Raw genomic sequence first — 23,729 nt, forward strand, 5'->3', positions numbered from 1 at the left:
CTGCCCCCTGGCTGGCGACCAGCTCCTGCCAGGGCCTGAGATGACTTGTATTTGTAGACCTGGCCCCGGCAGGCCACCAAGGATGGCATTTGTACCTTCAGCGTGTTTCATTCACTGGTCATGCATCTGTTTGCAACATGTTGGGTCTGGACCAATGCAGAGTCCATGCTCTGGCCTGGGTTCTGTGTATGCGTGCGGCTCCGACGTGACAGCTGCTGATTCTCAACGTCCTGCAGAGTAGGTGTCCCCAATTTATATGACAACACTGAGGTCCATAGTCAAAATAACAGTCCCTTGTGCACACAGCTAATAACTGGCACTTTCCAGGATGCCAACCCAGCTCTCTGCCATTGCCAGGCCAGTGAACCAGGTGGCCTCCATGCGCTGGAGGTCTGCCTCAGACCTCACACCACCTGGGCCCCCAGCGGGCCGCTCCCCAGCCTGCTTATCCCGGCTAGGACCGCCTGGTCTCCTGAGGCTGCCCTCTCCACCCCTGGACTCCCTAGAGCTCAAGCCCCTGGTTGTCTTGCTGTTACAGTTGGTCTCCGTGGTCCAGAAAAACTGACACTTCTGGAAAATACACTTGGGAGGCAGGAGTTGCAGGAACGTCTGCCTGGGTCACACTGTCCACTACCTCTCCTCTGTGGAAAGGGCAGGAGGCAGAGGCGTGGGCTCCATTTCTTCTTTCCCACAAGCAGTGCCCGCGAGCTGAGTCACCAGGCTTACTCTCCCTGATTCCATACTGCCACCCAGCCTGCTTCCCCCCAGCCTGGTGCTCTCTGCCCGCCTGCTGGGCAGACCCTCTCCTGGGGCTCTTCCCAAAGAAGGGCAGGGTGTCAGGCATTGGGAGCAGGGACCAGAGCACCAGAAGCAGCCCCAGGATCTAGACTAACTACTCAGTTCTACTAGGATCTGGGCCCTGGGCAGGATGCCTCCTTATACAGCCACCTACTCCCAGTCACTTAACAGATGAGTAAACAGATTAGAGATTAGCTCACTTGCCCAAGAACACACTTGTCCCCAGGATCTTTCCAGCTGTTCCCTGTCCTCTTGAGCACGGGGCAACCCAGGGGCCCTAGCAAAGGGTCTGCGGGTTTCTGGTGGGTTTCCAGGTCGTTTCTGAATGAACTAGTTCAGATTACTCTTTCCACCAAGCCGGTACAAATGCATGAGGTGTTCCCTGAGGGCAGGAACCACGATGCTCTGCAGAACATGTATCTCTAGACTGGCAGATGGGTGAGTGGGTAGAGGGGTGCAGGGACCTACAGACAAATGAGCAAATGAATGGGCAAAAGCAAGTACTAGAGGGGAGGTGGGCCAGAGCACCTGTCCTTCTAAAAGACACCTTTTGAGGCAAGACATCTCTATGCAGTGGTCTCATTAGTCAACAGAGCCAAATATCAACAGTACAACAATTGAAATTTCTTTTGAGAGCCAAAATTTTTAAACTTAAACTATATAGGTAGGTACATTCCTTATCGAGGTAGCGCCCGCACGTGGCATTTTGTGGAAGAGCCACACTCAAAGGGCCAAAGAGCCGCATGTGGCTTGCGAGCTGCAGTTTGCCGACCACTGTGAGCCAGCCTGACATTTTAGACTCTTTAAGCTTTGAGAGATGAGCTTTTTCCAGGGACAAGCCAACCGTGTCATATAGGACCAGTTCCCGAAGCGCAGTTCGAAGGGCCTGAGCCCTGTCAGACACGCACTCTGCTGTGCTTGCTCTTCTGTCTCAGTAACAGGTGTGCTCCGTGAGAAACCAGTGCTCGTGCCGCCCTCCGCACCGTGTGCCAGGTGCTTGGGGTGGGAGGGTGGGAGGGGTGGGTCCGTGTATGCAAGAGCATGACTGCCTTTGTCATCCGTTCTCCATGGGGGGTCCTCCAATGGGAAACTGCGGCCACACTGAAGGAATGCAGTCCCTCACAGTTTGGGGACCAGAATTTATTTCAGCCCCTTCACAAAGTGCCTTTTTCATATCTGCCAATCCTGTAGTGTTCATTGTTTCAAGAGTATTACTTTTTTTGAAACAAAACTCAAAACTACTTAAGGGCAAGTACCTAGTCATATGTCTTGGATTTCCCCTGAAATACCTAAACATTTTATTTTCCAAATAGTTGAGGGAAGAATAGAAGGGAAATGGTAGCCATGCCCGTTGCAGATTTATGCTGGAAGGCAGACTGTGTTGACCTCACTTTTCCTGAACACCTGCCATTCTCAAGCCAGAACTCTATTAGGGTGTCAGGACCTGGGGTGAGGCAGTTCCTGCTGCTGGCAGAAGAGGCTCACTGCAAGGCATTGGTCAGTGCCCCAGGGTAAGTTAGAAGAGCCTCGGAAAAGTAGCCTCTCCAGAAGGCAGCAGGGAGCCAGGAGTGGCTTGCTCAGCAGCGCCCCCAGGTGTTTGTTGTGAGAATGGGCCTGCAGGTTTGCACATTGTGTCAGACCGTAGTTACCAAGTACTGTAATCAGAAATCAAAATGCCAGAAGTTCCCTTCTTTGCTTGGTTTTTAGGCAAAAGGAAATTAATGACTAAAAGAAACATTTCTAGGAATTTACTTTAATAGTAAAATTGAAGGACACCCTGATCCACAGTGAATGTGGTCCGTAAAGTGACATGCCAAACTTGTGAACCAGGTTGTTCCACAGAGCCTGCTGCCGTGACAGGCGTGTCCTGTGTCCATGCTCTCCGGTGCAGTGGCCACTAGCCCAGGTGGCTACTGAGCACTTGAAGTGTGGTTAGTGCGACTAAGGAGCCAGTTTTTTTTAATTTTGATGCATTTGAGTTTCAGTAGTCACATTAGGCCTAATGGCTACTGTATCTGGCAGTGCCAGCATAAACCAACAACCTCTGCAACACACAGGAGACAGTTCACAGAGGCTGACCAGGGACTGTGGGACTCAGTGTCATCGGTCAAAGCCCCACTCCTAACCGCTGGGCTGGGGCAGGCAGAGGAGTAGAGGGCGCTCCCTGAGGAAGAGTGTCAGCAGGACACTCAGGCCTTAGGGGCCCTCTAGGCATCTGACTCGCTCCCCAGGCAGTCTGCAGCACTGCAGTTGTACAGTAACGAAGTGAAAAAGAGGCTTAGGTGTTTTGATTTGTGGGAGGAAAATACTATAGATTCCGGCTGCAGAAACCAAGCTGGAGGAACCCCACCTGTGACCCCTCATCCAGGCATGCGCGAGCCCCTGTACTGTATTGTCAGGGACGTCCTGGGCACCCTCCTCGTCTGTGGTCACCATGTTATTCTTACTTGGTTCTACGTGGAGCCTTGGTCATGTCCTCCACTACGAGCATTGGAGATAGAAAGCCACCTTAGCCGGAGGCACCTAATCTAGACATTTGTTGAGCACAGGTTGTGTGCAAAGCAGGTGCCCAGGGATGTCAAGGCAACATCCCCAGGGATGAGACCAAGAGGGTGGACCAAGTTGACACAGGTGTGTGTGCCTCAAGACCGGTTCGGTTGGATGAGCCACAGGCTCAGGGACGGACACTCAGCCAGAAAGTGTGACATGCCAGCAGCATTGGCACTGAGCCGCTATAGCTGGCAGTAAGCTCCCATGGCCGGACCAACCGGAAGAGTAAGGTCACTGTGGCACTGAGTGTCTCACTTCTTTTCTGAGAAAAACACCTCAATGACAACGGAAGGAAATGCCTCTAGTTGGAGATAGGCTGCCCTCTAGTGGCCTTGCTTTTGTTCCCTGTCATTCTCAAACATTTTTTAATCCTTTGACACATCTTCTAATACAGTTGCTTGGACATTTTCTATTGCATCCCACAGTAAGAATACATTTACATGACTGCCTAGGTGTGGACACGTGTAGACTTACTAGCAAAGCAAGAGCCTCATAAAACAATACTTACCTTCACAACATGCATTGATCATTTCAATTTTTTAAAGTTAGCCATAACTTGCTATATTGATTCACAATCTACTAAATGAGCTGTGGCCCACAGTTTAGAAATCTACTGAAAAGAAATCTCTGCCCCTAATCATTACCTCCAGGCACACCCCCACCTCCACCTCTCCCTGCTGCACTCAGCCCCCCATTGCAGGGCCAGGGGTACCTACTCTGTGAATCATCTACTTGCAGGTAATCGGGTGTTGTTGTCACCGTGATGGTGAGAGAGGGGGGAGATGCAGGAAGAGGTTAGGACATCTTCTACCCTAAATGTGGGAAGGTTGCGAGAACCAACTGCATGCAGTTTTCAGTTTGTTTCACTGGATGTTATTTATCTTCCTCCTTTAAAAGCTAAAGAAAGGCAGTTGGCCTGGACCGCCCAGGGACCGCCTCCTCTACCTACCCTGGGCCTGCCCACTCTGCCCTGGGCCCGCCCACTCTGCCCTGGGCCCGCCTACTCTGCCCTGGGCCCGCCTCTTCAGCTGGTGCTCTGTGGTTTGGTTCCTCCCAGGGTGAGGGGTGGGGATCTGGAACCCGTGCTTAGAAGAGCAACAGGAGATGTGCAGGGAGGGGTTCAGAGGTGTGTCTGGGCGGGAAAGGAAAAGGAGCGGCTAGTGACATGGCGTGCCCTTCCGGCACGTGTTCTTGCTGCACCTTTCCTTGAAAGCGCAGGGAGGCCAAGGGCAGGGAGCCGCTGACCAGAGCAGGCCCCCCCTTCACGGGCAGCCGACAGAGTAAAGCGCCCTCTCCAAGGCCTGTGGGACTTACAGCCATTTCAAGCCAGAGACCCTGGACTCCATCTGGTTTTATCTTCGCCCATTTGGAGAAGAAAAACTGGAAGTCTCGGCCCTGGCCACTGGCTCAGTGGTAGAGCGTCGGCCTGGCGTGCAGAAGTCCCGGGTTTGATTCCCGGCCAGGGCACACAGGAGAAGCGCCCATCTGCTTTTCCACCCCTCCCCCTCTCCTTCCTCTCTGTCTCTCTCTGCCCCTCCTGCAGCAAGGCTCCATTGGAGCAAAGATGGCCCGGGCGCTGGGGATGGCTCCTTGGCCTCTGCCCCAGGCGCTAGAGTGGCTCTGGTCGCAACATGGCGATGCCCAGGATGGGCAGAGCATTGCCCCCTGGTGGGCGTGCTGGGTGGATCCCAGTCGAGCGCATGCGGGAGTCTGTCTGACTGTCTCTCTCCCCGTTTCTAGCTTCAGAAAAAAAACAAAAAACAAAACTGGAAGTCTCAGGAGGAAAGGGCTTACCCAGAGTCACACGGTTACACATAAAGCCAAGACTAGAACCACACTGAAGTGATTTTCACACATACACCCCCTCCACCACCTCTCTGCCCTTTGGAGCCACAGTGAGCTCCAGCTGGAGGCCCTCCCCCCCCCCAGGGCAGGGTGTTTGTGAAGACCAACTCTTGCATTTCTCATGGGCGGGCGTGAACTGAGCACAGGCAGCCCAGCCGAGCAAGGGGACATAGTGCGTGTCTGATGGTCCAGGCAGTCCTGGAGGCTCCAGTGCCCGCCCCGCCGCCCCCCACTCACAGCAGCATCCCCAGAGCAGGGTCCGACGTCCAGCGACCTCAGCATTCCCATCGTCATTGGACAGACGGGAACGAGGCTGGGAAACTGGAGCAGTGGTGGAGAGGGCGGCTGCCGGCCGGCTGTGCGTGGGTGTGATGTCCAGGCAGGCCCAGGGAAGCCCGGCCTGGAGCTCAGAGGTTTCCCCGGAGGACAGAGTCCTGCCCTGTGTGACACCTGTCCTCCAGCACAGAGAGGCTTTGTGTCTGAGAAGGTCCTGTTGGAGGGGGAGGTGGCAGCAGCCTGTCCTCAGGTGGGAGGCTGATAACCCAGCATCCACACTTCCTGTGTGGCTCAGGCTCCTCCTCCTTCAGGCATCTGTTCCTGATTCTTTCCTCGACTTTGTCAGTGGCGGTTAAAAATGTCTTGTGGTCAAATAAGTACAGAAATGCTAGAGTTAAAATGGAATGGATGACTTTGCTGCAGAGCTTCTCGGAGCCTTGGATTTACTGTGGTTATTTAGAGTATGCTGTGACTTTAAGAGGGTCTGGTACTCCCGGCCCCTGGCACGGGTGTCCACTGACACACCAGGAGCCACAGGAAGTCAGTACTGCCAGGTCGGGCTTGCTGCCGTGCCCCTGCACAGCTGGAGTGGCTCGTGAGGGAAACAGGACATGTAGCTTCAGTCTGACTCCTTTGTCCACAGCTCTGTCCCGTGGCCTCCCTTTTGGCCCCCACTGTGTCCTGCCCCATTAGCCCCGGGTGCCTGTTCTCATGCCCGGCGGTGGGCCAGAGCGGGCTCTGTAGTTGCAGCCTGGCGCTGAGAAGGCAGGGTCCGTGGTGCTGCTGACCTGTCCTGTGGCTGTAGCTCTGCGGGTGTGGGGTGAGGGCTGGGCCACTTTGGTTGTGGTCATCCCCTCCCCACCAGTGGGGTAGACGTCAGGGACATCATTGCAGCCCTGTTGTCCTCTCTCCGTCCAGTGGCCCTCTGCCCACGGAGTTTACCAGGCCTCTCTCATGGCCTGTAGAATTAAAGGGTCTCCCATGGCATCTGAGGTCAGACTCACGACCCCAAGACTGTGGACCTCAGGGTCTGGGACCCTGTGTGCTTGTTGCTAAATGGCTGTGTTCTTGTTTGTGACATTTCAGGGACAACACATCAAACTCGCTAACCCCCGAGGACACTGAAGACATGCCCTTAGGACAGGATGCTGAAATCTGCTTGCTGAAGTCCGGAGAGCTGATGTAAGTGCGGGTCCCACGCGGGGCTCCCCAGGACCTTGCGACTGGGGCAGAGCCGCCGTCAGGGCCAGCGCCGGGAAGCACCCGCAGCACTGACTTGGCACTGCTGGTGGCTTCCAGTTTGTGCTCTTTTTTAGGTATAATTTATGTACAGTAAAATCCCCTTTGTAGTGTGTAACGCTGAGACTTTGACAAGTACTACAGTGTAAGAATCACCAATCCTCCTGCTCAGCCCACACCCAGCTCAGCCAGGGGCTCCTACGACCTCAGAGACCTCAGAGCTCAACCAGATCTTCTCCCCGTTTCTGCCAAAGGAGGAATCCTAATCTAGAAGAGAAAAGTGATGATTTGCCCCCGTAAGACCACTCACGATGAGCATACAGACCAGGCCCAGCACCCCCAGAAGTTCCCCGTGTGCCTCGCTGCTCACCACCCCCACAGTATCCCCAGTAGTCTTCTTTTCATAAAAACAACTTTGTTTTGTTTTCTCGTCATAAGAGAAATAAACATTTTCATTGTAGAAAATGTAAAAAGGAGAGACGAGTAAATCCTATCGGTAGATAGCCTTCCAGCCTTTCTATACATGTGTACATAATCTTTAATGTAAACAAGGGCTCTACATCGTATTTTGCAGTCTTTCTAAGCTTCACATTGTGTGAGTATTTGCCACAGCATTCTTTTTCTCCAGTGTTGTGTTCAGTGGCCACATGGCCGCACAGTGGTCACTGGGTAGATTCAGTCATTCATTCACCGATATTTATTCAGTACCTCCTGTGTGCCACATACTGTTCGAAGTCCTTAGAGGGCATCAGTGAACAAACAGAAAAAGATCCCTGCCCTCATGTTCAGTGTCCAGTCCAGGAGGGCTTGACAAACAATGAATGTAAGTAAGTAAATTATATAGCATGTTACAAGGTAGTACTTGCTATAGGAAAGAAACAAAGAGTAGGATAAAAGGTCAGAGGAATTTTCAGTTTTAGACACTAAGAAGGTAAGACTTGAAGAAGTTGCCATGCAGATATATGAGGGAACAGCATTCAGGCAGAGAAAACAGCAGGTGCAAAGGTCCTGGGGCAGGAAGATGCCTGCCATGTTCAAAGAATAGAAAAATGGCCTATGGTAGCTGAAGCAGAGAGAATATAAGAGACCTAGACAGAGAGGGAATAGGGAGTCCATAACACATCAGACCTAGTGAGCCATTGTAAGGACTTTAGTTTTTAATCTGAGGGAAATAGGAGCCTCCAAATTAGGTTTAGAACAGAAGAGTGACTTAATCTAATTTATATCTGAAAAAGGATCAGTGGTTGCCATGTGGAGCATGACTATGGAGGGTCAGGGCAGAGTAGGGAGGACAACAGAATTTATATTTGTGCTGTGAGTCCTGTGGACAGTGAGCTTTTATTTAAGATTGTATTTGAGTAGAGATAGCAGATCCTTGATTTGTTTTTATCAGTATCTCCTTTGGGGAGACTGGGTATTGTCCTTCACTGAACATACGGTGTCCAAAAAGGTTAAAAAGACTAAAGGCACAATCCAAATAGTGATGCCGGGGGAGAACTCTGAAGCGTCAAATTATAAGGTGACCCAGGCTTGATGGGAACTCTGTCAGCCAGGGACGGCACGCACAGTAACGCAGTAACGTTTCATGCTACAAGCAAGACCTCTTTTCCACAGTGAGCCTCTCTACCTACTCTGAGTCCCTGAAAAGTAATTAGAAATAAAGTTCAACACGTGGAAAAATGTTTCACAGAATTAAGTTTTCACAGAGGTGAATGACAGGTGTTCTTTAGCGCTGTGGGGTTTTTGAATCATTGATTAGTCTTCTACTTGGCAAAGCTTTGGGCAGTGTTTTCATTTGTCCCCACAGCTTTGAAGGCAGACAAAGCTCCCAGAAGCACCACTTGCTGCACCATCTTGGGCGAGTTACCTAACCGCTCTGAGCTTTAGTTTCCAGCCCCGTGGTCAAAGGGACAGCTGCGGAGCTGAGGCTGGCCCCAGCCCACGCCACTCCTGAGTTACAGCCCCGAGCTAACATGCCACCTCTGGGGTTGCTCAGCGCTGGGGGGGGGGGGGGGGGCGCCACTCAATCCAGACAGGCAGCATCGGGGAGACTGCCCTGTTCACATGGAGTTCCTCCTCTCACTGCCTCCACCCAGTCAGGAGGCAGGCCCGCTAGTCTCTGCATGCCGACGAGGAGGCTGAGGCGTGGGAGAGGGTCAGCCCTGCAGCAGGAAGAAGTGAGGCGGGAGCCAGAACCCAGGCTTGTGTGGCCCTGCAGCTCATCTCCCCATCACACGGGGCCTGTGGAGTGCCCTCCGAGCAGAGGGACTCGCTCTCACTAAGCCGTCACACTTCCAGGAGAGGCTCTGCCCCCCTCTGGAGACCAAGAGCCAGGAACACAGCCCAAGGAGCCTTTCTCCCCGAGGCCAGCACACCAGCCCTGTGTTAAAGCAAGTCACGGCGGGGATCCAAGATGGCGGTGGAGTGGTCCTCCCAGGACCAAACTGGGATTACAACTAAAATACAGAACATCCGACCTGAAGATCAACTGAAGACTAGCTGGACAGAGTCTTATAACCAAGGATTTGCAAAAGAAGCCGCGTGGAGACCGATAGGAAGGGTAGGGACTCAGAAAGGGCCGGCCCACTGCCATGTGTGGGGCTGAGATGCTAGAGGGCTGTCTCAGCTGCCAAGGTGCCCCCTAAGGGGTGAGGGGTCTCGACCCAGACCGGGCTCCCCAGCCCAGAGCATAAGGGCTGAGAAGAGCACCCACATAACATCTGGCTATGAAAATCAGTGGCGATTCTGTCCACCAGGGAGAGGCAGGATTCTGCTAGAAATTCAAGTGCCCTCTTAAAGGGCCAACACATAAAATCTCATTTTCAGGCACTCACCCTGGGCTCCAGTGGAGGGAGTAGAATCCTGTGAGGAGAGACGGGGGTTGTGGCTCCACAGAGAAAGCTGAGGGACAGCCACCAGGGTCCCTGTGCTGAGTCCCTCTCTCAATCGTAGGTGCAGTCTGTCTTGTGGAACCTGTCTCTCCTTCCAGCATCAGCCTGGGGGGATGCAGTAGCCCCACCCTCGGCTCCCTGTTGCTCCACCCAGAAGAAGTCAGGCCTCATGGGGGACTCAGCTGCCTGGACCTCTGGTGTAGATGTCCAGGCAGACTCAGGGGGTGTCGGTATCCATGAGTTATGTGGCTCTGGGTTGGGGGCCACTCCTCCCACCTTCCCCCAAACCTGACCAGTGCCTTCCCCCCACAGGAGAGGCACAGTCTGGGACAGATTGGCTTGTGTGGCTCTAGGACAGTGTCCACTTTTCCCTCACATGCTCTACCAGTGCAGAGCCCCCCACACAGCCAAATCTTGGTCTGTTCGGGTCTGATGGTCTCCGTTGGCTTCACTCTGACGACCCCCGAAACTGCAGCCTACCACAAAGGTCTGTGGGTACCCAGCAGGTAGCAGGTAGCCTTGGCACACCCTGGAACTTCTACTCAGTAGCCTCAGTTCCAGCACTGACACCAAGTTTGAACCGTGTCTGTCCAGTGAATCCCACTCACCCCTACCTGGTGACTCACGTGAACCTAGCTTAGGTACTGCCAGAGGCTCCTTCAGTGACGAGCCTGACAGGCATCTGGAAGGCGGAGGCACGCCCTGGACATTCTGCTCACCTGCCCCCAGGCTCGGCGCTGGTGGGAGGCAGCCTTGGTGCACAGCTTGGTCCTTCCTACACTCTCCCAGGGCCCATCACAAACAGTGTCTGTCACTGACCTGCATCAGAGTCCCTCCCAAGAGACCCCAGAACCAACACACCCAGCGGCAAGCATCACACCTCAGACAGGATCCACGTAGCTTCACAAGTAGCGCATCTAAAGGGAGGTCTCGACAGGAAGCAGACCCTGCAGAGGCGAGTTCTGGTCTGCGTGGTCAGCTCCCACACAGCAGCTTTTCTGCCGTGGTCAGGGTCCATCCTCACAGTTTGCCAGCCCGAGGGTCGAGCCCACACACAAACAGGCAGGTAGTAACTAAGACTCAATTACAGCAGGAGGGCTCACATAACCCACCCTAGGACCATTCCTGGAGCACCCCGCTCAGGTGACCAGGAGACATCACCACCAGGTCCCGCAGGACACCTACTACATAAGGCCACCCTGCCAAGACTGGGAGACATAGATGATCTACCTAATACACAGAAACAAACACCAGGAGGCAGCCAAAGTAGGCAGCCAAATGAACACGCCCCAATGAGAGAACAGGGGAAATCTACAGAAAAAAAGAGCTAAGTAAACTATATAAATGGAGGCTATCAGTCTGCCAGATATAGAGTTTTTTAAAAATGGTTATAAGAATATCCAGGAAACTTATTGGCAACTTCAACAGCATAAAAGGACATAGAAACCATAAAAAAGAACCAGTCAGAAATGAATAATACAGTATCGAAATGAATACACTAGAAGAAATAAATACGGTTGTCCCTCGCCATATGCGGTTCATTTTTTGCGGTCTCGCTATATCGCGGATTTTTAAATATCTAATTTTGTATCGCGGATTTTTCACTATATCATGAGATTTTGCGGCATATAGGTATTTTTATGTATTATTTTAATTATTTTGCAGTAAAAATAAGCCATTTTCTAGCCTAAAAAAAATGGAAAATAATATTAAAAATATAACAAATATTAATTGAAACATATTAAAAGAATATTACTGTATATTCACTGGTGAGTACCCATATAGAATTTTACATGTTGTTAAAATTACATAGGTTTAAGAGTGTAGAAAGTGTCTAAGAGCATAGGAAGTGTTTATAAGAGTGTGGGGAAGGTTTATAAAGCCTTGAAAATATATAAATAATATAAGGTCGATAGTTTACAGGTTTTCGCCTACCGCAGGGGTCCTGGAACCTAACCCCCAGGACAGACGAGGCACCACTGTAACAGGTTCGATGAAGCAGAGGACTGAATCAGCAGTTTGGAAGACAGGTAGCAGAAAACACCCAATCAGTGCAGCAAAAAGAAAAAAGGATTCCAAAAGTGGGACAACATGAAGCACAAGAACATTTGCATCATAGAGGTCCACAAGGAGGCAACAGAGAGCAAGGGACTGAGAAACCTGTTTGAAGAAATAATGACTGAAAACTTCCCTAATTTGGTGAAGAGAAAATGGTACACAAGTCCAGGAAGCACAGAGATTCCCAAACAAGATGAACCCAAAGAGGCCCACACTAAGACACATAACTAAAATGGCAAAGGTCAGAGACAAAGAATCTTTAAAGCAGCAAGAGAAGGGACAGTTACCTCCAAGGGAGCCCCCAGAAGACTTTCAGTTGATTACTCAGCAGAAACATTTCAGGCCAGAAGGGACTGGCAGGAAATAGTCAAAGTGATGACAAACAAGGATATACAACCAGAACTACTCTACCCAACAAGACTGTCATTTAAAATTAAAGGAGAAATATAGAGCTTCCCAGACAAAAAACTAAAGGAGTTTGTAACTCCCAAACTAGTGTTACAAGAAATGTTCAAGGGTCTTCTTTAAGAAAAATAAAGGAGGGGGAGTATAGTTATAAAAAATAAAATGGTAATGTATAATATATGTATCTATCAGTAATCAGTTTAAAGGTAAATGGTTTAAATTTTCCAATGAAAAGGCATAGGGTAACTGAATGGATAAGAAAACAAGACCCATATATATGCTGTTTACAAGAGACCCACCTCAGAACAAAAGACACACAAAGAATAAAATAGGATGGAAAAAGATATGTCATACAAATGGAAATGAAAAAAGCTGGGCTACCTGCTGAGTCCGGCTCAGCAATGGGTTGGAACAGGTGAAGGGCGCCTTCAACAACTCAAGAAGAGACCACACAAAAGAAGATTTAAAGATGGGAACAGGGGACTCACAACCTCAAGGACTGAGAGCCCTGACTTCAAGTTCCTCGTTGTATTTATTACAAAGCTTAAGGACAGGAAGAGAACTTTCTTCTAAGTTATCTTCTAATAACCGCCCCCTCTGCATCTGCCTCAGGGACGGCCTGCAAAGTCCGAATTATCCGATTATCTGCCTCCTTCTGCAGATAATCATGGACTGGCCAGGACATCTTCCCATAGGTGGCAAGACTTAGGCCTGAGAAAATAGACTTCAAAACAAAAGCTACCAGAGATAAAGGAGACTACATAATGACAAAGGGATCAATCCGACAAGAGGGTACAACCCTTGTAGACATTATGCACCCAACACAGGAGCACCTAAATATGTAAAGCAAATCTTGATGGACATAAAGGGAGAGATAGACAGTAATACAATTATAAGGGGGGATTTTAACACCCCGTTGACATCAATGGATAGATCTTCCAGGCAAAAAATCAAACAAAGAAAACAATCTAGTGGCCTTAAATGACTCACTAGATCAGGTGGATTTAATTGACATCTCCAGAGCATTTCACTGCAAAGCAGCAGAGTATAAATTCTAAGTGCAATAGAACATTTACTAGGAAAGGCGACATGTTGGGACACAAAACAAGTCTCAGTAAATTTAAGAAGATTAAAATCATATCAGGCATCTTCACTGACCATAATGGTATGTAATTAGAAATCAATCACAAGAGAAAAAAAAAAAAAAAACTAAAAAAAAAAACATACAAAACACATGCAAGCTAAGTAAGATGTTACTAAGCATGTTACTGGTTTAACAATTAGATCAATGGAGAAGTCAAAAGATACCTTGAAACAAATGAAAATGAGAACACAACAACCCCAAATCTATGGGACACTGCAAAGGCAGTGCTAAGAGTGAAATTCATCAGCATCACAGGCCTAGATCAAGAAACAAGAAAAATCTCAATTGAACCTTACCTTTAATGGAACTAGAAAAAGAACAAACAAAGCTAGAAGTGAGTAGAAAAAAGGAAATAATGAAGATCAGAAATAAACAAAATAGTCTAAAAAAAAACAATACAAAATATCCATGAAACCAGGATTTGGTTCTTTGAAAAGATAAAACGGGATTGATAAACCTTTAATCACACTGGTCAAGAATAGAGAGGGCCCAAATAAAATCAGACATGAAAGAGGAGAAGTAACCACTGACACCACAGGAACACAAAGCATTGCAAGAAAATATTATATGCCAACAAATTGGACAATCTGGAAGAAATGGATAAATTCCTAGAAATATACAGTCTCCCAAAACTGAATCAAGAAGAAACAATTTGAACAGACCAATTTGATACAACTAATGAAATTGAAGCGGTAATAAAAAATTCCAACAAACAAAAGTCCTGTTCTGGATGGCTTCACAGGTGACTTTTTCCAAACATTCAAAGAACTAACACTTATCCCTTCTCAAATTATTTCTAAAAAGTCGAGAGGAGAGGAGACTCCTGAGTTCATTTTACGAGGCCAGCGTAATTCTAATTCCAAAACCAGATAAAGACACTACAAAGAAAGAAATTATAGGCCAGCATCCCTGATGAACATAGATGCAAAAATCTTCAACAAAATATTAGGAAACCAAATCTAGCAATACTTTAACAAGATCATGCAATGTGATCAAGTGGGATTTAGTTTCAGGAGACAAGGTCGATACAATATCTGCGAATCAGTTAACTTAATAACACCACATAAAGTGAAGGGTAAAAATCATGATTATATCAGTAGATGCAGAAAAACTTGACAAAATCTAGCACCCATTTATGATAAAAACTCATAAAGGTTTTTATATAAAGAGGGAATAGAGGGAACATATCTCAACATAAGTAAAGCCATATTATGACAACGCTAACATCATATTCAGTGGGCAGAATTCACAAGCATTAACCTTAAGATCAGGAACAAGGCAGGGTGCCCCCTTTCACCACTCCTATTCAACATAGTACTGGAAGTTCTCGCCACAGCAATCAGACAAGAAGAAGAAATAAAAGGCCTTCAGGTTGGAAAGAAAGAACTAAAACTGTCATTATTCACAGATGACATGATACTGTGTATAGAAGATCTTAACAATTCCACCAAAAACCTGTAAGAACTAATCAATTCAGTAAAGTAGCAATGTACAAAATAAATAGCCAGTAATCAGTTGCATTTTTATACACTACCAGAAAGGGGAACTAAGAAAAGAATCTCATTTACAATTGCATCAAAAAAAAAAAAAAACAACCCTTAGAATAAAATTAATCAAGGATGTAAAAGACCTGTATTCAGAAAAGTATTAGACACTGAAGAAAGAAACTGAAGAGGGCACAAACAAGTGGAAGCTTGTACCGTGTTAATGGATAGGAAAAATTAACATCAATAAAATGTCCATATTACCCAAAGCAATCTATAGATTCAATGCAAGTCCTATCAAGATACTAATGGTATATTTCACAGGAGTAGAACAAATATTCCAAAAATGTATATGGAACCACAAAAGACCCCAAAACACTAATTATTTACACTAGCCAAACTATGGAAGCAGTCCAAGGGCCCGTCAGTAGACAAGTGGATAAAAACACTGTGGTACACACACACACACACACACACACACATAGTAGAACGTTACTCAGCCATAAAAAAAGAGTGAAGTCTTACCGTTTGTGACAGCATGGGTGGACCTAGAGGGTAATATGCTAAGTGAAATAAGTCAGTACGAGAAAGACAAATGCCATATGATTTCATGTATGTGTGGAACCTTAAGAAAAGTATAAATGAACAATCAGGACAGGAACAGACTCAGACAGAGAACAGGCTGAGAGGGTTGGCAGAGGAGACAGGTGTGGGGGACAGGGTGGAAAAGTTGAAGGGACTGAGGAGCACAGATTTGTAGTGACAAAAGAATCATGAGGCTGTACACGGACAGCATAGGAAATATAGCTTAATAGTATTGTCATAACTATGTAAGGTGCCAGGTGGGTACTGGACACATAGGGGGAGCACTTGGTAAAGTATATGATTGTCTAACCACTATGCTATACTCCTGAAACTAAGACAAAGTAATATTTAGTGCAAACTGTAATTGAAAAAAAAAACTGTAAAAATTCTTTAATTCGCAAAGAGAGAGTCTGGGGTGTTTGCACTTAGGAGAAGTCAGGGTGCCCACTTGGAACCTCGCAGCAGATCCCAGATTGCCACTGAGAAGCGGGACCGCCAAAAGGCCAAGTTTTCTCACGCTGGGTGTGCTTCCTGCCAGCGGTTATTAGATAAAGGGGGCAGGGAACTGAAGAGAGAAAGGGGACGGCTGGGCAGCCAGGCAGCCAAGCCCAGGCCTGCTCTCCTTCCTGTCCCCGAGGGGCCGCTCAGGCAGACCTCTTGGTTCCCACGGGGCTGGCAGGTGTCACCGCGGCTCCACACTGGCACGGTTCATCATCTGTCATTTTTACCTCGGTGTCCCCAGTGCCTACAGTTATGCCGGGCATGTAGTAAGTGCTCAGGAAATGCCTGTTGGCATGAGATGCACACCAGGGTTTTTCCCAAAATTAAGCCTGTTGGTCAAGGGGACCCAGGGCTTATCCTCCCAAGAGCCTGGGGTCTCTGGCCGCCTCTGAGCCACAGACAACCTGACCGGCAAAGATGACTTCTGCCTACTTTAATCGGGTTCCTCCTGCATTCGTCTTTTAGGATGGAGTTACCCTTCACGGTGGAAGAGATTGCCAGCTTTGGGGAGGGTAGCAGGGAGCTGTTTGTGAGGTCCAGCACCTACAGCCTCATCCCCATCAGCGTGGCCGAAGCAGGCCTCACCATCAGCTGGGTCTTCTCCTCCGACCCCAAGAGCATCTCCTTCAGCGTGGTCTTCCGGGAGGCAGAGGACACGCCGCTGGATCAGTGCAAGGTACGCTCGCTCCCGCTCCCGGCCAGCGGGCCCCTGTGCACACACCAGGACCCTGGGCAGGCCCCTCCCATGGCAGGGCGTGGCTCTTCTGCCTGGGGGGGGGGGGGCAGGACTTCCCTGAATGTTCTGGGCCCCAGCTGCGAGACGGCAGGAGAGAAATCAGGGTGGGAGACCCTCTGGGCTGCATCGCACAGAACAGGCCAAGCACCAGGGCATGTCCTGCTCAGGGAAGGAAAGACCCGGAAGCACAGGACAGCTGTCGTCCAATGTCTGAAGGTCACTCCTTTATCAGACATCTTCTGTCTGACCCTGAGATGGATCCGTAGATGTAACGTAGAGAAGTACAGTCGTATGACTCAATTTGAGGATTAATTTTTAACAGAGCCCTGTAGAGCAAGAATGGGCCCCCGTGGGAGGTCACCATCTCCCAAGATCTCTGCCTCTGGTTATTAGCTTAGGGTGTTCAACGTATCACTTCAGTTGACACTCAGCCACCGTGTCACTGAGTTGTTAGGGCTTGAAATCTTGGTGCCAGATGCCAGTTCGTAAACTCGTAAGACATCCTAAGCTTGGAGTGTTGATGATGGCCTGGAGCATGGGTCTCAACCTGGGCCACACGTTAGAAACACCTGCAGAGCAGTTTCAACCCACTGCTGAGACCACACCCCACACCACGAAATCGGAATCTCGGGGCGGCAGGGCACAGACGTCCCCAGGTGATTGCAGTGAGTAGCCCAGGTTGAGAGCCACCAGGCCGGATCGAGGGAGGAAGTCAGAGTGCAGAATGAACAGAACCCACGGAGGCTGGCGGAGTGTGGGGCGGGGAAGGGGGTCGGGGTGCATGCCTGCACTTCCGCAGGGCACGAGAGCGCATGTGGGTGGGAACCTGTGTGCCATTTAAATCACTTAGTGCAGGAACGGTGAGGCTAGTCACACACTGGACAGCAGCTTAGAGTGGATCCCAGGCCCTTAATGTGCTGGCCCAAATCTCTATTTTCCAAAATGACAAGAATCAGGACAGAGAAGAGCAATTTGAGGTTGTGTGAAGCAGGACTTCTGTGATGTCTTTGCAGTACTATCCATTCATCCCTCGTGTGGCCCACTGGGTGCCCTGAGGGGCTCGGAGTGAGGAGGGGCCCCTGAGCCGAAGGAGCTCCGGGCCAGGCTCGGTGGGCTCAGAGCAGACTGCTGCTCCTGGCCGGCATCCACGTGGAGGGACGTCTGTCCGTCTGGGTTTGCTCTCCGGCCGTCCCTGCCCTGCTCGTTGTAAGGATTGCTTGGTCATTTCTGTGCTCTTCACATTCACTCCTAAATGTCACTGCAGCCTCCCTGAGTCGCCTTGTTTATTGGAGTCTCGTGTTCATTCTTACCTGAACACTGCTCTGCTCTCTCGTCCTTTCAGGGGCTGACAACCACGCCACCTGCCTAGCTCTGAGGCCCTTCCTTCCTGAGAGGGTGCAGAGCCAGGAGGTCCTGCAGGTGTGGGTCACCTGGTGACTGCACATGGGGAAGGTGGTGTCTCACTCTGTGGGCCAGGTCTGCGTCAGGTTGGCAGATAAGGACACAGATGCAGAGTGACTTGCTTGGGTAGTTAGTTGAGTAGCAACAAAACTCACGTGCTTATCAGCTCCGCCCTGACCCCGCTGCGCAGCTGAGAACTCACGCCAGCATCTTTGCAGTTCACCCTCCTGGTCCCAGGACCCACCGGCGCCCAGCGCTATGTCCCCCCAGATTACACGCTGCTGGGTGTCTGTGGCCAGGAAGAAGGAGCGAGGGAGGGGGCTAAACCAGGTGTCCAGGCCTTTGCCATTCCAGCTGCCCACAGGTAGCTGAGCCATAGGTCTCTGCCTTGCTCAGTCTCTCACCTGCCAAATCTTCATGGCCCTGGGACACCTTTGTGGCTCTTACCGCAAATCAGGAGTTTGGGGACCTGGAGGAGCTGTCCTCATCTCTGGGTTCCAGGCACCGGCCTTCTGGGGGTTTTGACCACCACTGTCTTTCCCACAGTGGACACCAGGGGGCAGAAGGAGCCCATCTACAGGGTGAGGGACCAAGATGCTCAGGTGTTACTTCTGCCTGAGGTCCCCACACAGCTGTCAGCCTGGGGAACCTATTCCCAGCACACATCCTCAGTTCGTCCTGGGAACTCCCCCGCATGACCCCGTGATCAGCCTGGGTCGTACAGGAAACAAAGGGACGCAGTGTGACGTGCAGTGCAGACACAGGCTCTCTGCTGCATACTTGCAGCCTGTCTGCAGCCATTCGTGAGGCTTCTGCTGCATGCTGGGCTCTGTAGGGCCTGCTGGGGACAGAGAGTGAAGGACAATGTGGGATCTGCCCTTGAGGAGCTCGCAGCAGGGTCAGAGACTAGTAAATAAGCAACTGTGATTCCACATGGGTGGGCACTGTGAGGTCCCTAACCCAGCCTGGCTGCGGTGATCAGGGCAGGAGACCCCCAGACCAAACAGAGAGGCATGGTTAGAGGAGACGCATCCAGGCACAGGGAGGAGCACAGCGGAAGGCCAGCCCGTCTCCAGAGGTACCTGTCAGACACTCCCCACCTGGGCCACCCTCTCACGAGTGTGACCTCCTCCGTGCCTTGACATCGAGGCTAGAGATTATGAATTTGGGGGGGGGGCACTTGATAAAAGGAACAATACACCAAAGACTTGAGGCCGCCCATGTGCGGGACACAGGCCCTGCACTCTCTGGGCAGAGGACCCACATTGGGCCAGAAAAACTCAACGGCCAGCCTGGGGCCACACAGGGAGTCAGGGGCAGCACCAGGGCTTGGAGCAAGGACCTATAACTCTACTTTTTAAACAGCTTTATCAAGATATAATTAATTCACCCATTTAAAATATACAGTTCATTGGGTTCTTAGTATATTCACATAGTGCAACTATCACTCCATGGGCTTTCAGATCATTTTAGTCACACCCCCAAACCTTGGACCCGTTAGGAGTCCTTGCCGGCCTCCACCCCCAGCAACCGCCGGACCACCAACCCACTTTTGGTCCTTTGGACTTGCCTATTCTGGGCATTTCATGTGGAAAGAATCATACAGTATGTGGCCTTTGTGACTGGCCTTTTCCATTTGGAATCAAACTCATGCTTTCCAGGACCCAAGCCACTGGAGCCCATAGAGAGCTCAATAAAGCCAACTCTTTCGCAGATCCGCCATATAAATCAGGGCATGGCCACTCAGCCACGCCGCCCGGTGAGCGACGTCCCCAGAGCTCTCAGCAGAGCCTGTCTCCCAGGTTTATGGTCATCTTCCCATCCCCTCAGGAACATGAGCTCTGACACCAGAACCATTATTAGTCTCCCCTAGATGTTTTGATTCATTTATTTAAAATAATAGGAGAATTTTTTTTTTTTTTTTGTATTTTTCTGAAGCTGGAAACGGGGAGAGACAGACAGACTCCCGCATGCGCCCGACCGGAATCCACCTGGCATGCCCACCATGGGCGACGCTCTGCCCACCAGGGGGCAATGCTCTGCCCATCCTGGGCATCGCTATGTTGCGACCAGAGCCACTCTAGCACCTGAGGCAGAGGCCAAGGAGCCATCCCCAGCGCCTGGGCCATCTTTGCTCCAATGGAGCCTTGGCTGCGGGAGGGGAAGAGAGAGACAGAGAGGAAGGAGAGGGGGAGGGGTGGAGAAGCAGATGTGCGCCTCTCCTGTGTGCCCTGGCCGGGAATCGAACCCAGGACTTCTGCATGCCAGGCCGACGCTCTACCACTGAGCCAACCGGCCAGGGCCTAAAATAATAGGAGAATTTTACAGATTTTGACCATGGTAGAAAAACAGCAGCCAAAGTGAACAAAACTCCCTAGAATAGGACGTTTGAAAGAACTGAAGAGTATAATCTTAAACAGCCTCTTCAGAGGACTTGCCTTCATGCTTGGTTGATGCTTTGTAACCAGGCCAGTGGCTGGAGGTGCGGGACACAGGTGCCTCTGCGTGACCAGCAGCTCTCTCCCACCGAGCTCCCGAGGGTCTCAGGCCAGGTGCAGGTTTTAGGTCACAGGCCACGGAAACAGACCCAGCCACTCAGTGTCCCAGGATTCTCTGTCCCCAGTGGAATTAGAATATTGTCAAACATTAATGGAACTTAATGAGATAATGTATAGAAGTCACTGCTGCCGCCAGAGCCCACACGTAGTAGGTCCTCATGCATCTTTGTCCCCTCCAGGCTCATGCTGGGCCCATCCTACTCCCTCGCCACCAGCTTCCAGCCAGAGCGGACACACTGTGGTGTCAGGAGCGCACTCTGTGCGCTCTCTCTCTCTCTCTCTCTCTCTCTCTCTCTCTCTCTCTCTCTCTCTCTCCTGTGCCGCTGGGATCTCCCTTTTGATTTCTCTTTGTCCCATGTGTTATTTAGAAGTGTGATTTAGTTTCCAAATATTTGGGGATTTTGCAGAGATCTATTTTATTTTAATTAATTCCACTGTATAACTTGAATCTTTCTATATCTAAGTTGGGTTTTGGGGTTTTATTTTTGTATTTTTCTGAAGTGAGAAGCAGGGATGCAGAAAGACAGACTCCTGCATGCGCCCATCTGGGATCCACCCGGCATGCCCACCAGGGGGCAATGTTCTGTCCATCTGAGGCGTTGCTCCATTGCAACTGGAGCCATTCTAGCCTGAGGTGGAGGCCACGGAACCGTCCTCAGCGCCCGGGCCAACTTTGCTCCAATGGAGCCTTGGCTGCGGGAGGGAAAGGGAGAGAGAGGGGAAGGAGAGGGGGAGGGGTGGAGAAGCAGATGGGCACTTCTCCTATGTGTCCCGGCTGGGAATCAAACCCAGGACATCCACACTCCAGGTCGACGCTCTACCACTGAGCCAACCAGCCAGGGCCTAAGTTGTTTTTTAACAGCCTAGTAGAATATGGCCTACCTGGTGCGTGTTCCAAGTGCACTCGATAAGAATGTGTGTTCTGCTGATGGTGGTGGAGTGTTCTGTAATTATCAGTCAGATCAAGTTAGCTGATAGTATTGTTCAAGTCTTCTCTTTTCTTACTGAGTTCCTGTCTACTTATTCTCTCAATTATTGAGAGATACTGAAATATCCAGCTTTAATTGTGAATTCATTCTGTTTCTCCATGTAATTCTACCATTTTTTGCTTTGTGTCTTTTGAAGCTCAGAGCTTCATTTAAAAAGGGTCCTCCCAGAGCATCCATGGGGCCCTTTCAGCCTCTGTGATGGTTCCTCTTACCTGCTTTTCCTCCCAGGTCCGCATTCCCACAGGTAGTATTGTTATGTCCTCTTGGTGAATTGACACCTTTACCGTTATGAAATTATCCCTGCTCATATTCTTTGCTATAATATTAACTTCGATGTTAATATAGTCAACCCAGCTTTGACTATTGCTAGCTTGGTACATCTTTTTACATTCTTGTACTTTTAACCTTGTTGTACCTTTACATTTAAATTGCATTTCTTGTAGGCGTGAGGGGGGTGGGGCTTGGGATGTCACTCACCTTTAATGTGGCTATTGGTCAGGGTAGGTTTGAGTCACACATGTTCCTGTGTTTTCTGTTTGTCCATCTGCTGGTGGTTGTGTCCTCTCAGAGCAGCAGGCTCGGCCGGGTAGGTCTCACCTGGTTCTCGCAGAGATCACTGTCCTTTGCTGCCTGGTGTCCAGTGTCTTGAAATCTGTTGTCTTGACTAAGACTGGGCCCAACAGGAGACAGCCAGGCAGATGGATTTCACCTAGAATAAGCCCGGATCCCTGCAGCCAGGAAGGGCCTGCTTCTCCAGATGGCAACAGTCAGAGGAGGCCGGGGACCACTCCTGTGGGTGTTGACCAGTTCGTGATTCTGAAATGAGTTTCATGAGACTCCAACCTTCCCCCTACTACAAGTTATCAACAAACCCACGGTGTGTGGACAGCAGCCCACCTCTCCTGGGGGCTGATCCCGGTCCCAACCCAGCTCTGAGCTCAAACAGGGCCCTCGCCTCCCTGGGTCTCAGTTTCCTCCCCCAAAGTGAAGGGTCCTCCCAGAGGGTCCATGGGGTCCTGTCAGCCTCAGTGATGGTTCCTCTCATCTGCTTTTCCTCCCAGGTCCTCATTCCTACAACCCGATGCAACTCCCACAAGGAGAACATCCAGGGCCAGCTCAAGGTCCGCACGCCCGGCGTCTACATGCTCATCTTCGACAACACCTTTTCTAGGTAGGGCCGCCGCACTCGGCAGCGTCCAGACCAGCCGGCAGCTCTCTAGAGCAGAGGCGACATTGAAGAGATGATTTAATGATCATCAACTTACTAGTAACAGTTCTTTGATTCTAGACCCCTATACTGAGGTGTTCCTGTGTCTGTCACCAGTAACACACAGGCTAACAGAGTCTCAATGCATGCGGGTGTGTTCTCAGCCCCCCACACTTACTGGCTGCCCAGCCCCCCAGCACCCCCCTGTAGTAGAGGCTGTCTTCCTCCTCGTGTTACCGCGAAGGGACTGAGGACCAGAGGGGTAAGAGTGACACTCCCCAGTCACACAGCTGGTGACAGAGACGGATTTGAACACAGGGCCCAGCTCCGGACCCTGGACTCGGCCGCAGGCTCTCCTGCCTCTCTCTGCCATCCAGCCCAGGTTCCCACCGTCCAGCCAGAGAAAGGCTCAGTAAACACAGCGGAAGGGTGGATGGGCAGACCGATGAACTAGAGACAGGGAGGAATGAAAGGAGGAAGGCTGACGCCGAGATGAACAGGACTGGAAGTGCGAGGCGAAGCCCCGGGCCCTCCCGTCAGGGAGCAGGGGCACCGCTGCGGCCTCCGGGAGGCCTGTACCAGGGCGGCGGTGCCGGCCCACAGCGCGGGGCTCGGGCGGGTGGTGGAGTGCGTGCTGGGAGACGGGGCTGCAGGGCAGCGAGGGAGGAAGTGGGAGAGAAGCCCAGCGTCAGGGGCATCGACCGGAAGCCAGGGCTCACGGAGACACAAGACAGGGAGCTTAGGTCACTGACACCTGTCCCCTTCATGTCTTCTGGCTTCAACATAAGCCCTAGTCGGGCTGCCTCTTTAACAAGACCTGCCTGATCTCTGAGGGGCGCCCCACGCTGGGGGCCTCACCGCCCATGGGCGCCCCTCCGGTCCCGTCCACTTGGTTGATGAGCGGATAACTTGACAGAACACGCTAGGGGAAAGCTGCACGGCCCCTTCCCTTGCCCAGGGCTTGTGGGCGCCCCCGGGGAGGTCAGGAGGGCGGGGGTCCGCCGTGCCCTCTCCCACACACACACACACACACACACCCCGCGAACAGGAGCACGCCTGGAG

At 50.7% G+C, this 23,729-nt stretch overlaps 1 protein-coding gene across 6 annotated transcripts in view; it reads left to right on the plus strand.

Annotated features, from left to right (window-relative positions):
- FYCO1 (FYVE and coiled-coil domain autophagy adaptor 1) overlaps nt 1-23,729 on the plus strand; it is a 79,471-nt gene that overhangs the window by 50,723 nt on the left and 5,019 nt on the right. For 5 of the 6 annotated variants that reach the window (XM_066245638.1, XM_066245637.1, XM_066245636.1 and 2 more), the window contains 3 exons: nt 6,556-6,651; nt 16,242-16,452; nt 22,522-22,631. In XM_066245638.1, coding sequence (XP_066101735.1) covers nt 6,556-6,651; nt 16,242-16,452; nt 22,522-22,631 — 417 coding nt within the window. Of the gene's footprint in view, nt 1-6,555; nt 6,652-6,819; nt 7,163-16,241; nt 16,453-22,521; nt 22,632-23,729 lie in introns of those variants that run through there. The other variant, XM_066245641.1, reaches the window with a different exon arrangement.

Source organism: Saccopteryx bilineata, chromosome 10, assembly GCF_036850765.1.
Source record: "Saccopteryx bilineata isolate mSacBil1 chromosome 10, mSacBil1_pri_phased_curated, whole genome shotgun sequence".
Classification (NCBI taxonomy): Eukaryota; Metazoa; Chordata; class Mammalia; order Chiroptera; family Emballonuridae; genus Saccopteryx; species Saccopteryx bilineata.